The 23267-nt window shown below is 45.6% G+C and overlaps 1 protein-coding gene across 1 annotated transcript; it reads right to left on the reverse strand.

Moving 5' to 3' along the window:
• Positions 1-2172: 2172 nt before the first annotated feature.
• Positions 2173-16784, reverse strand: LOC135827000 (uncharacterized). Its single transcript, XM_065339522.1, has 6 exons — positions 16682-16784; positions 14988-15605; positions 12870-13056; positions 10204-10353; positions 8331-8558; positions 2173-5000 (listed from the first exon to the last, which is right to left on the reverse strand). The coding sequence occupies exons 1-6, from the start codon at positions 16770-16772 to the stop codon at positions 3224-3226; spliced, it is 3051 nt and encodes a 1016-aa protein (XP_065195594.1). The 5' UTR covers positions 16773-16784; the 3' UTR covers positions 2173-3223.
• Between the last annotated feature and the right edge of the window lie 6483 nt (positions 16785-23267).

Raw genomic sequence — 23267 nt, forward strand, 5'->3', positions numbered from 1 at the left:
GCAGGGATACTACAATACTAAATTTCCAAAATAGCATTCCGTATGCACCCTCAAAGTACTTTGAAGACTTATTATAAAAACCGAGGTCCCCTTGGTTATGCGGACTGGGTCCGATCCTAAAAAGCTGTTTTTATGAACTGTTTTTATGAACTGTTTTTATTGGATAGGATATGATTATGTTGATTAAACGAGGTTTGTGTCAATGGGAGATTGACTTGGAGTTTTTACGAGTTGATTGTAAGGCTGGTTCAAATCTCCCGCATCACATGCTTATTGGCACTCTTTCATCGTGATTGTGGAATAATAATAATAATAATAATAATGTAAATAGGCGTCGAGGCGACAATAGTTTTAGAATTGCGATCAACAGAACGAGCTGAACTGACATTTCACAAAGGCTTTTATTGTATTCAAAAAACGAGTGGATACGAAGGGAGTGAAGAACATGGAAGAAAGAAAAATGTGATATGGAAGAAATGATGAACAAAAAACTGTACTTCGAACTAGTTTTCGCACAATAATCCTCAGGAAGCTACGTTGTACTAATGGAAAACAATCCAGAAAGATACTAATAAAGAGAAATGGAGTGAGAAGAAACAACACCTATGAAAATGATAATCCTAGCACTAATGTAATAACAGGAAAAACTGCGAAAGCACTTAACGAACTTGTAAGGACTACTAGTATACTGTGACACAAGATATGACACCCTGGCCAACCAGGGCCAAACAGACAGAAGAAGCTGCTACTAAAACAATTTCAAAACGAATAATGCTGTCCTTCTGGCCACACAGATTAGGCTTATGAATACGTTGACAAACAGCTTCTAACACACTCAACTGCAACTTAGAACCATGACGAGCACGGAACAAAAACAGATAGATCAAGGGAAAAACAAAGGTTAAAAATGCAAAGAAGTGTGACACATGACTGGTAACTAGTGGTAAGTATTACAAAAAGTGAGAACTAAAATAAAGAGTAAGTGTGACAATCGGATTTGGATTTTTAACCTTTGTTTTTCCCTTGATCTCTTTAGTTCCGTATTTCCACTGATGATCGGAGCGTGAGAATCGATTTTGGAAACACACAAAACCAAACCTTGAAGAAATTGTCATGTTGCGTGGTGATGTCTGCGGCATTCATACTTTTCATAGCTATAATATATAAGTTCTATATTATGAAGTCATGACGTGTTAAAAATCCACCATTTCCAGTGATGTGCCGATGAAATTCAAAAATATTGTCGACCGTGCTCAAATAATGAATGAAAGCACTAGCCACTACACAAATTGTAGTTGCGCAACCTAAAAACGCGTCCTTTTTTGATCCACCACGTGCTTTCTTAGTGCGCATGCGCAAAGCGATGAACTCAAATAAGAGACCAGGTCTCTTATTCGGGCATGGTCTACTATTTTTCTGTGAGGCCTCTAGTAGGGTCTACTATTTGAGCATGGTATATTATTCGAGCATGGTCCATTAATCGAGGAAATACGGTAGCAATGGTTTGCTACTACCGTACAATGTAGCTTGTGTTCAATCACATTGAAAGGCGAAAGCCGCTGTTGATCATGCATGCAATTCCAAGTTGGAAGGCTGTTGGTTTCCGCACTGGAGACGTGTTAGAGCTAGGTCCCGCGTCTATGAATGTCTCAGTAGCCTGTCAGTGTGTGCCGTATTATCCCGCACACTGACTGTGTATCTCCTTGTTATAGAAAGATGCTGCATAACTCGTTCTCGTGTTTTTCTTCTCTTTTTTTGGTACGTTGCGAATTAACTGTGCCGTGGACCTGTTGACATCTGCTGCCTGCGGCTCTGAAGTGATATGAGGCTACAATAAAAGTTTCACTCCGGGCAATTACACATAAACAAACTGATTTGAAATTGCAGGGACGATGTCAGTTACTCGGGCCATTCCACGTTCTGGGAAACCCTTTGAGCTGCTGAATACGTTCATATCCCCACCCAGCTGTAAACATTTAACCCTTTACCAGCCGCAGGGAAAATTTCAAAAATCTGCATATTTTCACGTTCTTCAGGTTGTAACTCCAGTTCCACTCACCCAACAATCACAAACCACCCTCGACGGAACTGCGGCGCAGACAAATCGGCCTGGCCTGGGAGAGAATTTCTGGTTTGTCTGCTGATGTAAATCACAAATCCATAATTGCATGTGGAAGGAAAACTAAAGCAGTATAGTCATCTCATAAGATGGATCAGCCTGGGTAGCTGATTTGACAACTCTTGGACGATGAAGGATGGTGGCACGATGTGTAAAATAAGAGAGAACAATAGTGAATCGGTGGCTTGTCTGCCGCTGCAAATCGTAAATCCACATCCGCATGTGGAATGAAAAAAATAATAATATTATAGTCATCTCCTGAGATGAATCAGCCTGCGTACCTGATTTAACAACTATTGGACGATGAGGGGTGCGTGCACGACGTGTAAAATAACAGAAATAACAATAATCAATGAAGATAGTCACAGTAAGGAGAATGTTTTGTCGGTCGCCCGGGAAGAGATCATAAAAGACGTTGAGTGGAAAAGATAGAAGAGCGTTTGGCAGTTTTTGCATAAATTCTGAACGGAAATGCTGCGCAAAGTCGTGAGAATAGTTTCTGTTTGCAGCCTGTGGGTTTGGAATAAAATACCGATAGTGAAAGAAAGAAATGCATGTTGCAGTGAGAGTCATCTGATGGCATGTATTTCCAAAGTGGATGACGCGCTATAATGTATCTGTATGATATGCAAGGAATGGGGAGGGTATGTTCTCGAGGTTCGTTGTTTCTCGTAAAAAAATGTAAAAAATGTGTGTGTTTGCATATGCACTGTGCATTAGTACAGAACTATAGCATACGGCGTTTCGAGTGTAAGTGGTACTGTGCCATTTTATTTCCATCCACGTGTTTCAGCTATACGGATGGAATAACATCGCAAAAGGATCTTTTAGCACCAGGAGTATTGCCTTGTGTGGTTCATCGTTCGCTGACATACATCTGCCGGCTGTCTTCAAGATGGTTTGTCTTGGCGGTAGGCGCAGAACAACTGTGATCCTGATGTCTGCATGTGGACTTTTGTATTTGGGTGCAGATGGAGGGTCCGTTACGATGCATAGTTTCTTTTCACATGCCGGTGGGTGAGTGATATCCTGAGTTGTGTGGATACGCTGCTGGCTGACGTGCCAACACCTGTCGACGGCTATGACACAATCGTCAGTCGTAACCTACCCCGTGTCGTCACTGGTCTGCGGAACGGGATAAATATGCACTGTGACTGCTGCTGTATCGATGACGTCATCATCATCATCAGCAACAGGAGGACTGACAGAGAGTTGAGCAGGCGCACTGACAGCAAGTGAAGCAGGAGGACTGACAAAGAGTGAAGCAGGAGGACTGACAGAGGATGAAGTAAGAGGACTGACGCGGGATGAAGTAGGGGATCGCGGTGGACACACAGTCTTCCCGTTTTCCGTGATACTCAAAATACACGGCGTCAGATAGTAGTGATCGGTTTCACTATTCTCGTTGCTCGGAAACACTCCAGGGAGTATGGAATAAATACTGTCCATCTGAGAAGAATGCCGTTTCCACCGCCGCGTACCCTCGGGAGGCACGGACGCATATATATCAGAGTCCACCGACAAATAACTAAGCCCAGGTGATGTGAACCCGTCCCCTATGGGAAGCATGTAGGAGTTATTGGAACCTACACGTTTTCTGTTGCCCTGTAGTTTCAGATCTTTGGGCCTTAGAGGCGATGCCGTCGGGACATTTGACACTGATTGGCGCTGGATCGACATATTGTGTCCCTGCTGCTGTCCGGTCGTATCAATCTCGTTCTCTGCAAGCTGGCCGGATGCGAGATGGTCTGGTTCCAGATCTTCGCAGATGATGCTAGGCTGCTTGACAGCACCATCAGTGGTGGATTTTGTTTTGCCGCTCTGGTTGCATGTTTCCGGTGAAGTGGGTGCTGTTGCCATTGTCTCCGATGCTGCCTCTAGGGACGAATCCAGCACAGCTGGAGCAGATCCAGTCACACCCTTGTCAAGCTGACTGGTTTTGGCTAACCGTAAACTTCGCTTCCAAGATTGAATTGCACTGTGGATGGTCATTCTATCAGCCTTGTTTTGTCGCAACAAACTTCGACATTGTGCTTTGTTCTGGATAGCGACATGATCCGGTAGCGGTGAGTTGTGGATGGGTGAATTGCTTGCACTACGAGCAGTTTGAGAGTTCGAACCAAGGACACCTTTATCCTGACCAGGGGCCAAGACTTCCCAAGCAGTTTGAGAATTCGAACCAAGGACATTGTTATCCTGACCAGGTGCCAAGACGTCCCATCCGACGTCAGTGCAGAGCTTGTCTAGTTCAACACTCACATCGTCTTCCACTGAGTTCGAAGCTGAGAGCTCCAGTTCATCTGGTATTCCCACGTAACAATAGGATTCAGAGAGGGGCCAGTCGGTGTGAGCCGGGGAGGCCGATTGGCCCACGCATTCGCTTTCTTGGGCCCAGTCATAGCCTGCCATCATTGACCTCATTCCCATGCTAAACTGCTTGCCGTCAAGTGGCACGGAGTAAATTTCCGTGGCCTCGCAGCTTCCTTCGCTCTCGCTGAGCACCGGTCTGAGGCGAGTATCCACCGAGCGTTCAAGTTGGGAATCATGTTCGGTGCAGCTGGCATCGAGTTCCATTGTTGAGTCCCTGCTGAATTGTGTGCGCCACGAAGCTAGCTGACTGTTTTCGGTTACAATGTCAGCATCGGCTGAGGAACTGAACGAATTCCATTTCAACGTGCTTTCTCTCGCTAATGCGCTGCCTTTGCCATTGGCAGATGTCGGAGGTGTTGAACATGCGTCAAACCCACTGGCCGCATCATGGTTCGTCTGACTGCGGTGAGCACTAGCCGACTTCTTAATCAAGTCCGAGCAGGGAATGGAGTACTGTGAATCACTGCATTCGCTGTCAATAGTATCCATGCTAGCAGATTGGTTCAGCAATCTGCATCAGCAATCAAAAAAACGCAACAATCAACAGAAGAATAAGTGCATTGTAAAAAACAGAAGACCCATCAAGAGTTATCATGGTTAAGGTCACGGGAAGGTGAAATAAATAAATAAATAAATAAATAATTAAATAAATAAATAAAATAAATAAATAAATAAGGTACTTGGCATTCAACCATGACTAGTGGTATATCTATTTTTTAATTTTTTTTAAACTATGATCACATAACCAGCTCGAAAAGAATAAGGACAGACAATGGTGCGGAGACTAGTATCTCAGGGAAGAGTGCATCCGGGTCATTTGAAGACGGTCTTGCTGGCTGCACTACTACACTCTGTTGTAAAATGATGTGTTGTTTTTCTGTGTGATGGCATTTCCCAAACTGTCTCGCCTAGTCGCATGCATGTGTGATGTGAGCATGCGCGATTTTGTAGTCGAGAGTCCTTTTGTCAGTCTTCTTGTTCGTCCCGTTCATTGTAGTCTTAATTTCCGTCTTGTCAACAATATAATGTAAAACTAACTAGTCTTGTCCTTTGTGTCCTGCGTCCCGGGGAACGGAATGGCTGTGATTACGTACCAACTCTGGCTCCCTTTGCCTAAACTACGTTCACAGGTTTCAGAGGGAGTCGCACTTAAATGGTTCCTCCTCTACTAGATGCGAGATTGATTGTTTCACCAAATGAAGACAAAAACACAATCATTTCAAGCACTACTTAGGTCGAATGTTCTGTCGATGATAAAAGCGAAAAAGAAAGGGATATTTGAACAGTGGAGAGGTAATAGGAGGCTAGAGGTCACATGCCACGTACTGCTCATTTCTGTCCGAAACTCAACACATGCAAGCCAGATATGAAAAAAAGAAAAAAAGATCATCAATCACACCAAAGGGACTCGAACCCAGGACTTTGCTATTCGCAAGCCAAGCTCTTACCAATGGTGCAAGTGTTGAGTTTCGGAGAGCAAAGAGCAGTACGTGGCATGTGGCCTATAATTTCCTAATACTTGGTCAGGCTCGTCGCAATTGTCGCTTATCTATCGCCACTAAGAACAGGCGTTTTGTGGCCGCTCTGTGAAATTTTCAATAGGCATAGTGAGGAAGCATGATACATGAATACTCTCCGCCAGAAGAAAAAAAATTCAGCCATGGAATCAGGTGAAGCGAGTCATAGACGGGAAGCAAAGTAAGCAAAATGCACGAAATAAATCAGCGAAGGAGCGCGTTCTTGCATTCACACTCTTACAGGTCCAGAGTTCATTCAACTCTCCATCACTCGAGCTGCCGCCGTTACATGAGCTGACATTAAATTGCTGGTGTCTAGCTGCTAGCGACTGGCAGAGTATCTCTTGTTTTGTCAGCCTGTCGTATGGCAGCAATGGGAAAGAAACAGTTGTGTCTGTCACTCCGGTGCTTGAAGGAACCGTGGGCAGTGTGACCTGTATGTCACCACAGTGTGTTTCAACAGAGCCTTGGAATGAGGCGTACAGGCCTCTCCAGACAGCTGTCATACCCTCCACTGGATACGCTGACGACGACTCTTGTAATGCTGCTGCCAGGTCCACGAAGGAACAAAAGGAACAACCAAAACGTCCCTTGCATGCGCGCATCGCATCAAAACACCTTTCTTCTTCAGCATGACGCTCATACTCCTCTGCCGTGCACGCGTGCCTGTCACGCTCTCCAGGATGTCAGTTGCCCCTGCTACAGTTCCGGTCTTCGGGTCGCTGCATTTGGCCTTTGGCAACACAGACAGTGTATAGCCAGATTTCCACTTCCCAAAAAAGTCGAACACATCGCGATTCAAAGCGCTAGTCGCGATCATTTTTTCTTTGGTGCCTCATTTGATCTTGCCATCACAACCTCCCAAGCAAAAGTAAGTTAGATATCGTGATTGGACTGGGTTTTACCTGTCAAAAAGTGCGTGGGAGATAAGCGACAATTGCGATGAGCCAGACCAAGTACTTTGAAATTCTCCGTGAAGTCCAAATTTGAAATTGCGTGGAGAGGTAAGACCAGTTTAAGGATTGCAAATGACAGAGCCAGCAGAAGCATTATTTCTTGCTCAGACTGTACTGACGAGGCCTTTATTGCCGAAATAGCTTGCTGTCTGCAGCATTGGGTGTACTACGCATTCAAAAACTGTCAAGCACTCGGCAAGGGACATTTGCCGACACCATGCATATGCACGTGACGGTCTTAAAAAGTGAACCAACAAAATAATCCCGACGAGGGGTGGGGGGGGGGGGGTATACGTGACCATATGACCCCAACTAAATCCGTCACGTGTTGAGCGACATGTTTTTGGCAATATAACACAAAGCAGTCAGGGAAGTGAAGTGCCGGAAACGTAACAAAATTAACAAGCCAACCTGTGCAGTGCTGAAAGGAGGGAAGAGTGGGGGGGGGGGGGGGGCAAAAGAAACCAATAAAAAGCAAAATCCCATCACTGTGTGCCAAACGTGTACAATAAAAAAAAAACATATCAAAACTCCGCAGATCAGGACGACCCTAATGCCACATCTACACAGCTGCCCTAGTGGATACTCGTAGTCAGCCCTGACTAGTAGTTGTTTGTTCTGTCAACCCTCAACTTCTGTGTTCTAGTCGTTCCTTCGTTCTCCCTGCATGAAACTTTGTTATCTTTCTTGTTATTGATTTTTGTCTCGAGCCGGGTTTGTGTTCTTTGTAAAAAATAGAGAGATAAAACAATTTGGGCACGTCCATTTACCGGACACCTTTCTGAACCTTTCTGAAATCACGAAATGGCCTTTCATTGAAACCAAGGCTACACAAAACTATAGACTGTCATAGAAAAATGCTTACTCGCATGCAGTACATGCATGCATGTTCAAAGCTCAAGGCAGTTCAACGTTACAGGCAGGGCTCGGTCTCAACCCGCCCCGACCAGGGGAGTTTTACATTACAGTGACATCCGTGACATTCAGCGACCAGAAACAGAACTCCAACACTTTAAGTATTGTCACATAATACGACCAACAACATTGCAGCATTATTTCCTCTCCATTATTTCCAATTTATTAGTATTACTTGAGGTATGGGGCCCTGCAACATCATGCTGAATAATCAAATGATGAGATTGAAAATAGAAAGCGACAGAGAGAGTGAGTGAGAGAGAAGGAGAGAGAGAGAGAGAGAGAGAGAGAGAGAGAGAGAGAGAGATAGAGAGAGAGGGAGAGAGATAGAGAGAGTGAGATTGAGAGAGAGAGAGAGAGAGAGAGAGAGAGCGAGTGAGAGTGAGAGAGAGAGATATAGTGAGTGAAAGAGAGGGAAAGAGAGAAAACAACAAAGTTGCAACTGTACCCTACCTTCCCAGGTTTTTCATGCCGTGCAATCGCTGGTGTGGATTTGCATGCTTGTGGCTACGGTTGCTCCACGTATTGGACGCGTACAAGTTGCTCCGGAATCGCTTCATGTTGCACTCATCCAGTGAGAGTGTCTTGGATAGCCCACCCCCATGGTAGGGTGAGACACGGGGAAGACAGCTTGACATCATGTCAGGTGACAGCGCAACACTAGATATGCTGCTCAAAGACCTAAGGAAGACATAGTCATGCAACAAAAGTAACAGTTTAAGAATGTGAAATGGCGGTAGCACAAGCTCCAGCGTGGGCAGAAAACCCTTTCACGAAAGTTTAGATAGCCAATTAACATCCAAACATACAACTGTATTTCGCCTATCAGAACTAAAGTCACATTAATTTTGATAACAGGTTGAACCCCCACATTTCAAAATTCAAGGTTTGGGCCACAGTGGTTCAAAATATTCGGAGCATTCAGTGAAATTGCTACAATAGGATCCCAAACTTCGTAGAACATGCTCAATTTTGATCCCAACTTCGTAGAACATGTTCAATTTTGATCCCCTCCTGCCTCCCAATCCTCCTCCCCCCACTATTATGTCAGGCTGTGATGCTTAGATGTTATAATACATTTAACCCAGTGAGTGCGATCGATTATGCCCGAGAATCAATTCATGAATCCATTCACAAATCTCTTCGCGCTATTCACATCACCCCGTGTGAATAGGGTGAATGGATTCGAACCGATTCCAGGGCTCATTACATGAAAGTCGAACGACTTGAATGCACTTGAATCGATTCAAGTGTGTATCTGATCGCACTCAGTGTGTGCAGCTATGATGGGTTGCCGTGACAGCGAAATTCCACGATTACGTAACTTTTGTGATGTACAGTACTGTCGATCGCCGAAGAACTAGGGAGTCAGCCTCCTAGCCTAGACCGTTCCTTTTTCTATGTACCACAGTCTATGCACAGTTGAGTCACCGTGTATACATTGGTATGTTGTGCTTGATGAAATTCTTCGGCGCTCCGTACTTCTGCGCCAGACAGTACTGTAGTGCATTAAGCCAGGATTCAAGCAGGTTTCTTTCTGCAGAACTGCAGCTCAGTTATATGCCCTGCGCCACTTCTCGCCACTGATCTGAACCAGGTATGATGTAATCCCGGAATTTTACTGTGGCAGACAGACGAGCAGAACATGTCAGAAGTCGCACAATTCGGGTTCCTCGTATTCTTCTCGTTGCACAGTTTCTATCGCCTCTCTGCTGCACTTTAATTGATGTCTTTGTTCATTTGATTTTGCCTGTATTTCACCTGATGATGCGGCATGACAGTGTACTAGTGAGAACTTTCAAAACGTTCAGGAGCCTGAAGTGTGTCCTATTGTTCAAGTATAATAATTATATCGATATCTTGCTTCTCGTAGCCATGGCTGTCGGAGTTGCAGTGATGAGGCCTCACTGGCCGAAACAGTCTGGCTGTCTGCATCATTGAGTATTTCGCTGCTCGATTTCGATCTTGTAGAGCACTCTCAATAGGACGCACTTGCGCTGGTTAGCTTTATGCTTTGCCCGCTGCTTCTAGCAGTTTTAGCACTCTCAGCGCTAGTACATCGAGCTGTCCTAATGTCTGTGATTCTCGTAGCCATGGCTGACAGTTCAATCCTATTTTAAGCTCGGAGTTGCACTGATGAGGCATCATTGGCCAAAACAGTCTGGCTGTCTGCATCATTGAGTATATCTTGCTTATATTTATCAGTTTTGGACACACACACAACATATAACTTTACAACTTTGGTCTTTCTCTTTTCTCCATTTTAATTCTTGGCTTTCCACTCCAGTGCTAAAATTACAACTTTTACATTACCTAGGCAACATACCGTTCTAGTTTGCTTCCTCTCCGTTGCTCTACGGACCCTCTGCGGCGTACTCTTCCAGGTGTGCCAACAGCAGCTGGGCTGCCTGGTGTGTCATCCGCTCTTCCACAGATTGGACTGCCCGACCTAGAAGGCGGGCACTGTTCTTGAGGCCTGTCGCAGAGAGTGGAGCGAATGAACCACACATCAATGGTGTCGATAAGAGGCGCGCTCGAGACAACAACATGAAAATGACATCATTTTTCTAGAAGTTTGAAATCCCTACGGTTGTTTCCAATCTCCCAAACTGTTCTAGATCTCAATGCTGGAGGATGTGCATTGCAGGATACAGTGATATACGGGCAAAGGGGTTGCCATTGTGACCAACTGTCTAGCAAGTTGGCTACATATGATCTACAATGTCCAAAGTTAGATGGCCCCATACTCAGATAGTTTAAAGTCGACTTTCCCGTGCTTCACGGGTACTGTGTGTGTGTGTGTGTGCGTGTGTGCGTTTGTGTGTGTGTTTGTGTGTGCTTGTGTGTGTGTGTGTGTGTGGACATGTGTGTATGTGTATGTGTGTGTGTGTGTGTGTGTGTGTGTGTGTGTGTGTGTGTGTGTGTTTGTGTGACCATGCAGGTGAACGTGCGCGTGGATGGCAACCTCACGTCCAACATCGACGTCAACAACAGTGGCAGGACTGCATACTGGCCCCTGTCCTGTTCAATTTGTACTTCTTGGCGGTGGTTAACCATTGGTGTTCTATTATGGCCAGACGCAGCTGTCGAGCTGAGGTACAAAGTTGGGAGAAAGCTGGTTGCCGACCGAACTGCCAAGTCACGCCTGTGTACATGTGTGCATGTGTGCATGTGTGAATGTGTATGTTTGTGTGTGTGTGTTTGTGTGTGTGCATGTGTGTGCATGTGTGCGTATGTATGCGTGTGTGTGTGTATGTGTGTGTGTGTGCGTGCGTGCGTGCGTGCGTGCGTGCGTGTGTGTGAACATGCTAACAATAAGTATCTAATATTGACTGAGTACGAGGTCAATATCGGAAATAAAAGCCGAGTAAAAGACCGAGGCGAAGCCGAGTAAAAGACCGAGGCGAAGCCGAGGTCTTTTACGAGGTTTTTATTTCCTATACAGTCGACCTACCCTTATAACGATAACCTCTATAACGATATTACCCTTATAACGATATTTTTCTGCCAAACCAAATCACTCCATTGACTTTTGTATACAATGCCCTACCCTTATAACAATATCGCTATAACGATATTACCCCTATAACGATATAAAATGGCCTGATCAATCAACATTTTCCATTTTGTAACACTATCTAGCAGGGAAGATGTAGAGCCCACTATACAGGTAGGGCAAGCTTCACTTGATAAGTCGCTGGGACATGACGAAATGCAATGGGGGCACCAGTGGGCACCTTGCTGTGTACATAATGTGCATGTATGTCAGTTTTTATGCTATGAAGAGTGTAAAAAATGAACAAAATCCATGCATTATGACATAATATGTGTATGAAATGAACCAGTTACCCCTATAACAATATTACCCTTATAACAATATTTCTTGGTCTGACGCAAATATCGTTATAAGGGTAGGTCGACTGTACTGACCAAGTACGAAGTCAATATTAGATTTATCACGACAAACAGTCCGTATTTCAAATTCCAGAACGATAACCTCAAGAATCCCGGTTTTATGATTGCACAACCGTTGCACCACCACCTACTCATGCAGTGACAATGCTGCACTAGGCACTGTTCAACTGCGCAACCCCTAAGCAGTCAAATATAAGCAGTCAATATAGCCCTAAGGAGTGAAATATGCAGGAATATTTGACTGCTTAGGTATGGCAAAAATCTATGTGAGTCAATACTAAGGGAGTGATAAAGCATGTTTAGTGCATATTGTCATTTTCCTATCTGTCGATCTAGTTGCACATAAGTTAAGGTGTACGTTGCAAGCAAATTATCATAGTCTGCATCAGAGACAATGGTGAAGACGTCTTATTGCTATCAAACACAATGGTGAAGACGTCTTATTGCTATCAAACCTGCTGTAAAAAAACAGGGATTGAGGGCAGATGCATGGCTGAAAGCATTTGGAGTCGAGTACTTTAGGAGATTCACAGGTCGACTAAAACTGAAAATACCGCCAGATTCCTACTGCCCCAGGAAAATAGGAGAGCATCTTCGATGTTTTCCGTTGTTTGACATTCGAAATTCATCACAACATTTAGAATGAAAAATGTATTCTTTCTAGACCAAAGAATGACGATGTTGTTCAGAACAACGAAACGTGTGGAGAAGTATCATAAATATTTATTTATTTATTTATCAAATACACAACTCTTTGGTCTAGAAAGAATACTTTTTTGATATCACAATGAGAGTGGATAATCAACGGCTTGTCGACCAACTTTACAACATTTGGTTCTAAGAGAGTTGATTCAGAGGGACAAACATGTCAGTACCCTTGGCCCTGCTAATGGACCCATTCCGCAATGACGTCATTTGTACCATAAACACGGCTCACAGCCACATGGGCATGGTCGTCTGGGGTGTTGAACAGTGCGTTCCTGATCCCAGCATGCTCACAAGCATTACTCATACATTCCATATTTGGCACTGCGCAAATGGGTCTATTCAACCATTACACAGTGTCACACCGCTTACCTGTCTATAATATTGATGAGGGCAAAGGGAGTGTCGGCCCGACTCATTTTCGACCCGCAACGCTGGAATTTATGCTTTGATCTGCGCCTTGTACGCACCCTGACAAGCAGGGCCAGAGCAACTACACAACACGCCGCGCCGCCGCCTGCCAACCACCAAAGGTTACGCCGGTTCTTCTCCTTCGATCCTACGGCAATCACATTGTAGAGACAAGGTAATTATTACTGTAAGACCAGGAATGGTAACCAACATAATTATAATTCTGACGATTAAAGTGAAACGAGTTCCGAAATCAAGGACTTGAGTACTCGTTGAAAAAACGAGCGAGTATTCGAGCGAGTATGAGTATTTTACTGACAACATAAGCAATGCACTGCACACATTCTCGCACCACTAACGTAGTACACCCGATACATGAAGTCTTGCCAAGCACTTCTCACAACTTGTTACTATCAAAAAGCACTGGACCTTCACAAGACTCAGATCTAGAGGTGCTAGTATAGGACGCAGTAGGCGCCCTTGCCTGGGCTGTAAGTACTGGTCAGAGCAATGCTAGTACTAGTACTTGATGTACGTGCATACAATAGTGCATGGTATGCTTCGAGTATTTTTCGCGAAACGAGTACTCGCTCTTTTCAAATTGTCGACCGAGTGCTCGAGTACTCGATATACTCGTTTCACCCCTAGATTAAACGAATTTAAAAAAAAACTTTTACATTTCAAGCCCTTACGAACAAAACGATATGTACATGTACCGTAATTTGCCGGTTTTGACCCAGAATTCGTTAGAATTTTTCACCTCGCTGGCCCACAACAATCCGGATTTCGTTAACTTTAAAAAACGTTACAATATCCGGTTTTACAGTATGAAATTTTGTTCAAATCTAGTTTGAATTAGCACCGACCAGAGCTGAGACCAATATGCAATGATTCTTTCGATGTCACCTACGAGGGTCAAAAGCAACAAGAAGATATGCAAGAGCGCTGGTACATAGCAGGGGCGTCGCACACGGTACGGTCAATACGGTATTGACCGTACAACTATTTGCCTAAAGTACCCTGTAAATCAATAAACTGCTCTGATTTTGGCTCTAAAGTGTTCGGCTCAGCCATCCCTCCCCCACGAGTAAATTGTGCTTCAGATGGCTGACCGTACCACACTAAAATGCCTTCCGACGCCCGTGCATAGGGTGGCGAGCAACAGCACGGATGTGCCGAGGTTGGTTGGAGAGTGCAGTTAAACTGCGGCATGGTGAGGTAGGCGAGGAAACGAGAGGTCCATAATTTTCAAATGCACCTGAGTACCATTTAGTAGAACAGCATAAAGTGGTGGCACAAAACGACAGTAAAAAGAACAACTTTTTGGTTCCGATTATCCCCCCCCCCCCCCCCCCCCGTCGTCTCACTTCTGCTAGGGCTGTATTAGGGATAGAAGAGATGACGTTAAAGCGGCCAGGGAGTAGTAACTTCGCATCCGATTTCCAATTTGTGGATCCACTAAGGCTTGACTTTGCTATTGACTCTGCATGTGGGTGCATACCAACCCACCACTGTCTTATGCAGGTGTGACTTTTACTTCGCCACCAGTTGTCACCCCGCCCATATTAGCAAGAGTACATAACCCCCCCCCCAGAGTGTGCTACGCCTGATCCAGCTCTGCAAAGGGTCTTGGCCGAGCGTAATCGGATCTTTGTGTCATAATATTGTACACATCTGAGGGGAACCCGGAGAGTCGCGGGTACTCTTGGATCAAAAACAATGGTACCCTGCCTCGAGACCGGCCTTGCGCTGGTGTGGAGTGTACGCATGACATCAGAAGATCCGACTCCGCTCGACCAAGACCCTATGCAGAGCTGGGTCGGAGATGCACACTCTGGGGAGTTATGTACTCTTGATATTAGCCAAAGCAGTCAATTTCACCGGCTGTATCACCTTGCTGTCAATTTCATCGGCTATATCACCTTGCTGTGAGTAAGACCGCTTGAAATGTGCTAGGATTCAGATGAAAGCTGAATCCACGCGGATTCAGTTTTTGAATCTTTAAAATTGCTGCTATGCTGTGACTTAGCATTTTCAAGCCCTATAATGGCAGGACACGAACACTACTTCTACACTCACCAGTACTGCTGCTGGTGTGATTCCGTATACTATTAATATTAGCGGTGCTGTTCCCGTCTGTCTTGGTCTTGGTAGAGCTAGGTGGCGATACCGGCATAACGTCCGTCTCACGGTTTTCGACTCTGGTTAGCAACGTGGACTCCTTCTCTGCAGTGCTGACGCTGGACTGATTTTCATAGCTAGTACTTTGATTTACGGTGGGGTGGTTGGCAACTTTGGCCAGCGGCACAGCACGTGATTCATTTGCAGATTGTGCTGGACCAACGCTAGCGTCAGTTTTCTCAACATTTTCTCCTGGATATACTGCAGGTTTGTTGCCGCTGTCTGGACTGCCATGGTCATGTGCTACGATCTGAAAATGCAGATTTTCTTCTCTAGCTCCGAGGCCTGCAGGTTCCGCTGAACTTGACGTTGCAGAGATAATCTCCACTGCACTCTTGCTCCGCGACATCCCTTCGCTCTGAAGTCTTGTTTGGTTGGACTCGGATAGATTAGCTGTCCTGGCAATAGGTTCTGGTGATCCCGAAGTGGTAGACACGTTGCGAAGAGTGGCTGGTTTGTCATTTGGACTTGGCGTGGATGTTGGTGTGGTAGACAATGGGCGCGTAGTTATAACAGCTATGAGGTGAAGAGATACCACACGCACACAAGCACGCATGAACGCACATGCACACATGCACACACACACACACACACACACACACACACACACACACACACACACACACACACACACACACACGCACACACACGCACACACACACACGCACACACACACACAAAACACAAACATACACACACACACACACACACACACACACACACACACACACACACATACATGCCGATATTCATCTGTTGTGGAACCAAATACCGGGACGTATTGCTAGATATTTGTGATTCAGAATGTGCAACTGTTAGCTCAATAATGAATAAAGTAATGCAGTGTCAGGTAACATTATCGGGTCCGGGTATTGTTACACGGGTAGCACGGGTACCCTACCGGATAATGTTCCCACGGTAACACCACAGTGCACCCCTTCCCTTACACACTGGGTAGACATGCGGAGTATTTACGTGAATTTGTACACGTGCACCGTGCGTGATGTGATCTTCGACTTCTTTTCCTACCGGATAATGTTCCCACGGTAACACCACAGTGCACCCCTTCCCTTACACACTGGGTAGACCTGCGGAGTATTTACGTGAATTTGTACACGTGCACCGTGCGTGATGTGATCTTCGACTTCGGGTTTTCGGGTTCTATTCTTCTGTATCCGTGTACCCGAGGTCCTCACGGGTAGCGCGGGTACCCGACTACCCATGCACACCCCTAGAAGAGAGCGGAATATAGTGATATTAATACTGAATTGATATAGCCTAAGCGCTGCGGAGAATCCATCGTCCATGCATACAGCCTACAATACAAAATATAAGCCAGACAAGTTTCAGACGCCATTCGCATTTACTTCATTAATCAAACCAGATCTGTTCAGGCAGACAGAAAGTCTTGTAGCTTTTGTAATATTCGAAAAGTGGGATGGAAGTGCAAGTGTGATGTGCTCAGTAAAGCGGCTATGTCCGTGTCCGGCATAATATTATGCATTGCTCTGATTCAATAACTAATGTATTTTGTTCAACTGTGTTTTTTTAAATATTTTGTTTGCAGTTGATACTTGAGCAAACTTGCTTACCTGTTTGACCGAGATGGATGCTGCCAGCCACAATAACAAGGATGTTAAACGTGGGCAGGAGCATTGCCGCTACTCTAGCCTTGGCACTCATGGCCGGTTTTCCACGGCGATTGTCCAGAATCACTGGTCAGAAATGCAGTCTAGTGAAAGAAAGCGTGAGAGAGAGAGAGATAGAGAGAGAGAGAGAGAGAGAGAGAGAGAGAGAGAGAGAGAGAGAGAGAGAGAGAGAGAGAGAGAGAGAGAGAGAGAGAGAGAGAGAGTAAGTTACATTTATAAAGACAGGTAAGTCTAACATATGACCACTGAGACCTCTACAACAGGGTTTTTACGCCTGAAAGCAGGTGCATGATTCAACAAGCAGGTTGTCAGTCTAGATTTTATGCGCGAATGGAGAAAAAGCGCAGAATTTTTGTAATGAGATGAAAAGCGGAAATAACTAAGAAATAATGTGAAAAGATGACATGAAAGCCTGCTCACAACCCGGGAATGGTGGGATTGAGAACCAGGGTTCAACGCTCGAGCAAGCGCTCTCTACTCAAGGTGCTTACAGCAACTGATAGGAACTCATAATCAAGGGGAAATGATAGAAAAGAAATAATAAGATAAAGAGAATAAACGCACCTCAATAGAGAGAGATGGAGAGAGAGAGAGAGTAAGTTACATTTATAAAGACAGGTAAGTCTAACAAATGAGGACTGAGACCTCTACAACAGGGTTTTTACGCCTGAAAGCAGGTGCATGATTTAACAAGCAGGTTGTCAGTCTAGATTTTATGCGCAGATGGAGAAAAAGCGCAGAATTTTTGTAATGAGATGAAAAGCAGAAATAATAAGGAATAATAAGATAAGATGAAATGAAAGCCTGCTCACAACCCCGCCCAGCCTTGCGAACTGGGTATGGTGGATTAAGAACCCGGTTCAACGCTCGAGCAAGCGCTCTCCACTCAAGGTGTTCACAGCAACTGATGAGAGAGAGAGAGAGAGAGAGAGAGAGAGAGAGAGAGAGAGAGAGAGAGAGAGAGAGAGAGAGAGAGAGAGAGAGAGAGAGAGAGAGAGACAGACAGAGACAGAGACAGAGAGAAAGAGAGAGAGACAGAGAGAGACATAGAGAGACAGAGAGAGACAGAGAGAGACAGAGAGAGGCAGAGCGAGACAGAGAGAGACAGAGAGAGACAGAGAGAGACACAGAAAGGAGAGAGAGAGAGAGAGAGAGAGAGAGAGAGAGAGAGCGAGAGAGAGAGAGAGAGAGAGAGAGAGAGAGAGAGAGAGAGAGAGAGAGAGAGAGAGAGAGAGAGAGAGAGAGAGAGAGAGAGAGAGAGACCAGAGAGAGAGAGAGACAGAGAGAGAGAGAGAGAGAGAGAGAGAGAGAGAGAGAGAGAGAGAGAGAGAGAGAGAGAGAGAGAGAGAGAGAGAGAGAGAGAGAGAGAGAGAGAGAGAGAGAGAGAGAGAGAGAGAGAGAGAGAGAGAGAGAGAGAGAGAGAGAGAGAGAGAGAGAGAGAGTGAGAGAGTGAGAGAGAGAGACAGAGAAAGAGAGAGAGAGAGATAGAGAGAGACAGAGAGAGACAGAGAGAGACAGAGAGAGACAGAGAGAGACAGAGAGAGACAGAGAGAGACAGAGACAGAGACAGAGACAGAGACAGAGACAGACAGAGACAGAGACAGAGAGAGACAGAGAGAGACAGAGAGAGACAGAGAGAGACAGAGAGGCAGAGAGTGACAGAGAGAGAGGGGGAGGAAGAAATAGAGATAGAGAGAAACAGAGGCAGAGACAGAGGAAACTAAGAGGGATAGAGATAGAGCCCTGCCTTGCGCTTGACTCGTACTTTGCTACCATCCAACGCAACATCATGAATGCAGGCCAGCTTTACACCTGTTTTTTTTTGGGGGGGGGGGTTCCCGCCTCCCCGTTAGCAGAATAGATCGCGAGCTTCGGGCGGAACAGGCACATACTTAAACCGCCCGTTTGCAGCCTTAGGGACATCATTGACTACCTGAAGGAGGCCATTGGCTGAAACGTTGTATATAATGGAATGGTTCGGAAATTTGCAGAGTATTGTGGAATGGGTGAGTTCACCCAATTGTGTCTACTATGGACCTGCAGGAAGCCTCCAAACTTCTTCTCAGAGAGAGAGAGAGAGAGAGAGAAAGAGAAAAGTGTTTGAAAGGGGACTCCATACTAGTACGTCATAGGATGCACTCATTGCCCCATGAATGACAAACTAGTGTGTTTGTAAGCAGCCTAATGGCCTGTACCTTGAGTCTTCAGGTCTGTTAGCCGAGTGGTAGTGTCCATGCCTCATGTACGAGAGGTCCCGGGTTCAGTTCCCAGTTGGCGATGTCCAGCGATCTAGACTTGACGAATTATGATGGTGAAATTTCTGGAATTTTGTCTAAAAACTATGCTTTGGCATAAGGGGCCGGTCACATTGAGGGAATGTGCATCCACCATCTTGTTTCTTTCGACATGGTTACTGTGATGCGCTATGCACGTGACCGTAGCAAGCTGCAAAGAATGAGCATGCAGTAACAGCGCTAGCAATCATAGCAGCATAGTTTGAGTGGTGGCACGAAGCAGCTGCGTGCACCTATTTACAAAATCTTCATTGTCACTCTAGGTCTGATCTCGATACAACAACTCTCACCTGCACGTAAAACTCGCTGATCCCTAAAAATCAAATCCCGCACCGAAACAGCATCACCACCATACGAAATTTGTTCTACACGACGTAATCCCACATAACGTAAACCTAGACATGATGCACGCTACGGGGCGGTCCCCGGCATGCGCACTCTCGATACAACGTGCGTTGACGTGCGCGGTACGATCAAACTGTAGCTGTAGCTAGCCAGTTTAGTCCATTCTACTCCTACACCACGTAAACCTCGACACAACTCACGCTACGCCGTGCGCACTCGCCATACAACGTAGATTCCTGTGCGCGGTATGCTCAAGCTGTAGCTGCGGCTAGCCAGTTTGGGCCTATTTATAATATACATATACTGCGGCAATGATTGCATCAAGAGTCCACAACCCCCAAGAGTGTCCAACTCCAGCTATGGGCTTTGCGACGGCAGAACTTCACATCACATGATGAACCCGTACACATTATTTGCACTCTGTGCATGATATGCCAAATAACGTGCAACTAGACTTGGGAGGGCATTGCAGAGTAGTTGCATACAAAGTTCAAAGTTGTACGGGTACCTGTGACTTGCAATCCTGCAGAGCTCAGCGCCTGCCATGTACACATTGTAGTATAATGTGTATGCAACTTGTGTGTGATGCCCTCTCAAGTCTAGTTGCACGTTATTTGGCATAATAGAGAGGTTCCGCATAACGTAATTACGTTAGTAAAAAACGTAGTCGATCTACGGAAAGTCTTACATAAACTGTATGCGGATCTGGGTTCCGCCATACGGAGTTTTCAAATCACGTAGCTGCCCTTGGCAACTCCGAACGCCGCAGTGTACGACCAGATCGACCTGGGGAAAGAGTCATCAATTTGTACCCCAATCCACTTACGGACCAGCTACGTTATCAGAGCCCTATCTACGTACTCTACGTAGACAACTTTCCGTAAGTAGAGTGCAAACTCGCGAATTCACGGGTTTTTCCCGCCCGCTAACGTAAAGTTGCTCAACTTTACGTAGTGCGGAACCTCTCTACTATCATCAAGAGTACATAACCCCAAGAGTGTGCAACTGCCTGCACAACCTCTATGCTGTGCTGCGACGGCAGAACTTCACATCACGTGACATGGTTCAAAAGGTTATGCTGGCAAACATGCAAAGTGACCACAAGAGAGTTGTACCCAAAGCTGGGCTGCGTACAACCCTGTATCTATCATGCGCAGAGTGCAAATAATGTGTACGGGTTCATCACGTGATGTGAAGTTCTGCCGTCGCAGACCCCATCTGGAGTTGCACACTCTTGGGTTATGTACTCTTGCTATCATCTATTGATAGAGGGTTGTATGCAGCCCAGCTTTGGGTACAACTCTCTTGTGGTCACTTTGCTCTGTTTGCCAGTGTAACCTTTTGAACCATGTCACGTGATGTGAAGTTCTGCCGTCGCAGCACTACATAGAGGCTGTGCAGGCAGTTGCACACTCTTGGGGGTTATGTACTCTTGATTGCATCTGATGTCGATGGTGGTACAGTGTGTACATGTTTGCATGGTTGAATCCGCCATGCTTTACCCATTTGAACGATTACGAGTTCTCGTCAATAACGATAGACTCAGACAAAAGGCACACACTGAAAACCTTGGGCAAATTCCGTTGTGACTCAGAGTTTCATGGCTGAACCAAACATCAGACAACGATTGATTCGTTCAGATCGATTGCTTTCTGCCATGAAACTCTGAGTCACAACGGACTTTGCCCAAGGTTTTCATTGTGCGCCCTTGTGTACGCTGCTCGGCCTGAATCAGGCGTTGAGCACTTTCGCAGAACCTAAGCCCACTGCCTTTGTTTATAGACTTAGACAGTGTCACACAGTGTGTCCTCACCTGATGTGTTGTAAGGCGATCGTAACACCACGAACTACGCACGGGCATGATCTAACTGTGACTGCGCTTTCCACCTTGGTTTTACATAGCGTGGGGAAAGCCAGCTCTCGAGCGGCGCCGGCAGCACTGTCTATTCGCCCGGCGTCTATAACTTGTGGTTCTCGAGCTGCGCCTACTACGGTCCTGCCTTGTTCGTCAAATTAAATCAAGCTTCTCGATTTTCACTTCCCTCTGACGTCTCACAATCGACGCCGACGAACCAAAAGTCGACTGAGCTGTAATGCAAGACCATGAACGAGTTGGAAAGAGAGCAGAGGCACTGTCCGGTCGCGGCTACAGTCGTCAAATTTGACACTTTCCTCCGCTTGATGTCAGCATGGGGCAAATCTAGGCACTGAAAACAGAGCGAGTTGTCCAAGCTACATTCGTAATGCTCATTCTGTTGTCATTCGCGAGAAAAATGATGTAGTTTCTCAGTGTCTGCGTTAAAGTGCGGACGTAACGGGCCGCCAAAGTAGAGGTGGTCCGCCTAATATACACACCAGTATGATTCATCCTTCGCCATCGAGCCTCGCAGGAGCCGATATGGCAGGTTAAAGGAAAATCGAGCCGTGGTTTCCGCTGCCAAATATGTCCCACGGACTACGAGACTTCCGGCATGGCGAGTTTTTAGCTTTCCACAATCTAGAAACGGACCCACAATGGCCGCATAGTACGAGAGGCGCTCGTAGTGTCACTGTTGTACATGCATGTAACAAATAACAAGCCGTTTCTGGTGCTTTGTTTGCTTTCCAAGACGGGGAAATCATTTCAGGCCGCTCAACTCCAAACATTCTCTTTATTCTTCGGAAAACACTGAATTGAGATTATTATATGACGCCATGCTAGACTAATGACAATGTGGAAGGTAATACTGCATACCAGTGTAATGAAAAGTCTTGCAAGCGTAGAGGTGGATAAACTCAGAAGGGCCTGGAAGGGCCGCACAAAAACTGCGCTTCGTCCATAAACTACGCGCATATGAAACCCATTTGGGTAATGGTGGTGTGTTTATCTCCATTTCCAGCGCTACAAAAGCAAACTAATGTTTTGAAAGCTCGCACTGTTGCTCACGATTACAGCGAGGGCTTCTGGCTGCATGTAGAGGGACACCCGACTTACGGAAAAACAGCGATAGGATTGGCCGGGCGTCCCTGGAGTCTTGGTCTTGCTGCCATATGATAAGTGTAGTACAGAGATCGTCTCATGCTTTAGACTGACTCTGACGCGTCTGTCGATGAACAGAGGGGTGTCATTGTACAATGTTCTCTTCAGTGCAGTCCACGGTGCACCATTAACTATAATATTCTGCTGTAACACAAAGGTGGGCGTGTGAATGGCGACTTTCCCCTAATCCGGTGCATTGGCTGGAGCAGGGAGGTTTGCGTTTCGCAGACCTGAGGAGAGAAAAGTTCGAGAGATATTGAAAAAGTCTAGAGGCAGTTTTGTGTTCGGTGATGAAGGCAGGCGTCTGTGACACATCCTGTCTGTTTATTTACTTGTGTGTGTGTGTGTGTTTTTGGTGCATGTATCTTGAAAAGCACGCATGAGTACTGAAAAATCGATCTCTCAGAATGGAAGTGGCGCAAACTTCCATGGAGGTGGGAATTCCCCTGTTGATGTGAACTTGGAAATTTGGCGATCTCCATTGTCGAGGCCTGGGCGATCCGGCGGACGCAAATTGTATCTCCCTACTTACCATATTCGCTTGTAGCGTCGATTGCACGCCACTTATGGTAGGCTCTTCAGACCATTTTTTCAAATCGGTTTTCTGTGGCTTATGTTTTTTTTTGTGGATAGGTTAGAGCGTCCTGAGGAGTTTGGTCTTTAATTTTTCTAAATCGGACAAAGGAAACTAAAGTTACAAGCAACCTAGGCATCACCTGTCACCGCATTTTCCGACAAAAGCCCCACACATTTGAGATCAGAGAGATACATCTGTCAGCCTTTGGGTCATCCTAATAAATTTATTATTAAAATGGCAATAAATAAGATAAATTGTGCACTCATAACAACAGCAAAAATGAAGAAAGTCAAG

This window comes from Sycon ciliatum, chromosome 11 (genome assembly GCF_964019385.1).
Source record: "Sycon ciliatum chromosome 11, ocSycCili1.1, whole genome shotgun sequence".
Lineage (NCBI taxonomy): Eukaryota > Metazoa > Porifera > Calcarea > Leucosolenida > Sycettidae > Sycon > Sycon ciliatum.

Coding starts and splice junctions, on each gene's coding strand:
- LOC135827000 (XM_065339522.1), bottom strand. CDS start 16,772: ATGAGTGCCAAGGCTAGAGTAGCGGCAATGCTCCTGCCCACGTTTAAC. Junction 13,057..14,987: donor TCACACCAGCAGCAGTACTG/GTGAGTGTAGAA, acceptor TGATTGCCGTAG/GATCGAAGGAGAAGAACCGG. Junction 10,354..12,869: donor CTCATCAATATTATAGACAG/GTAAGCGGTGTG, acceptor TCTCTGCGACAG/GCCTCAAGAACAGTGCCCGC.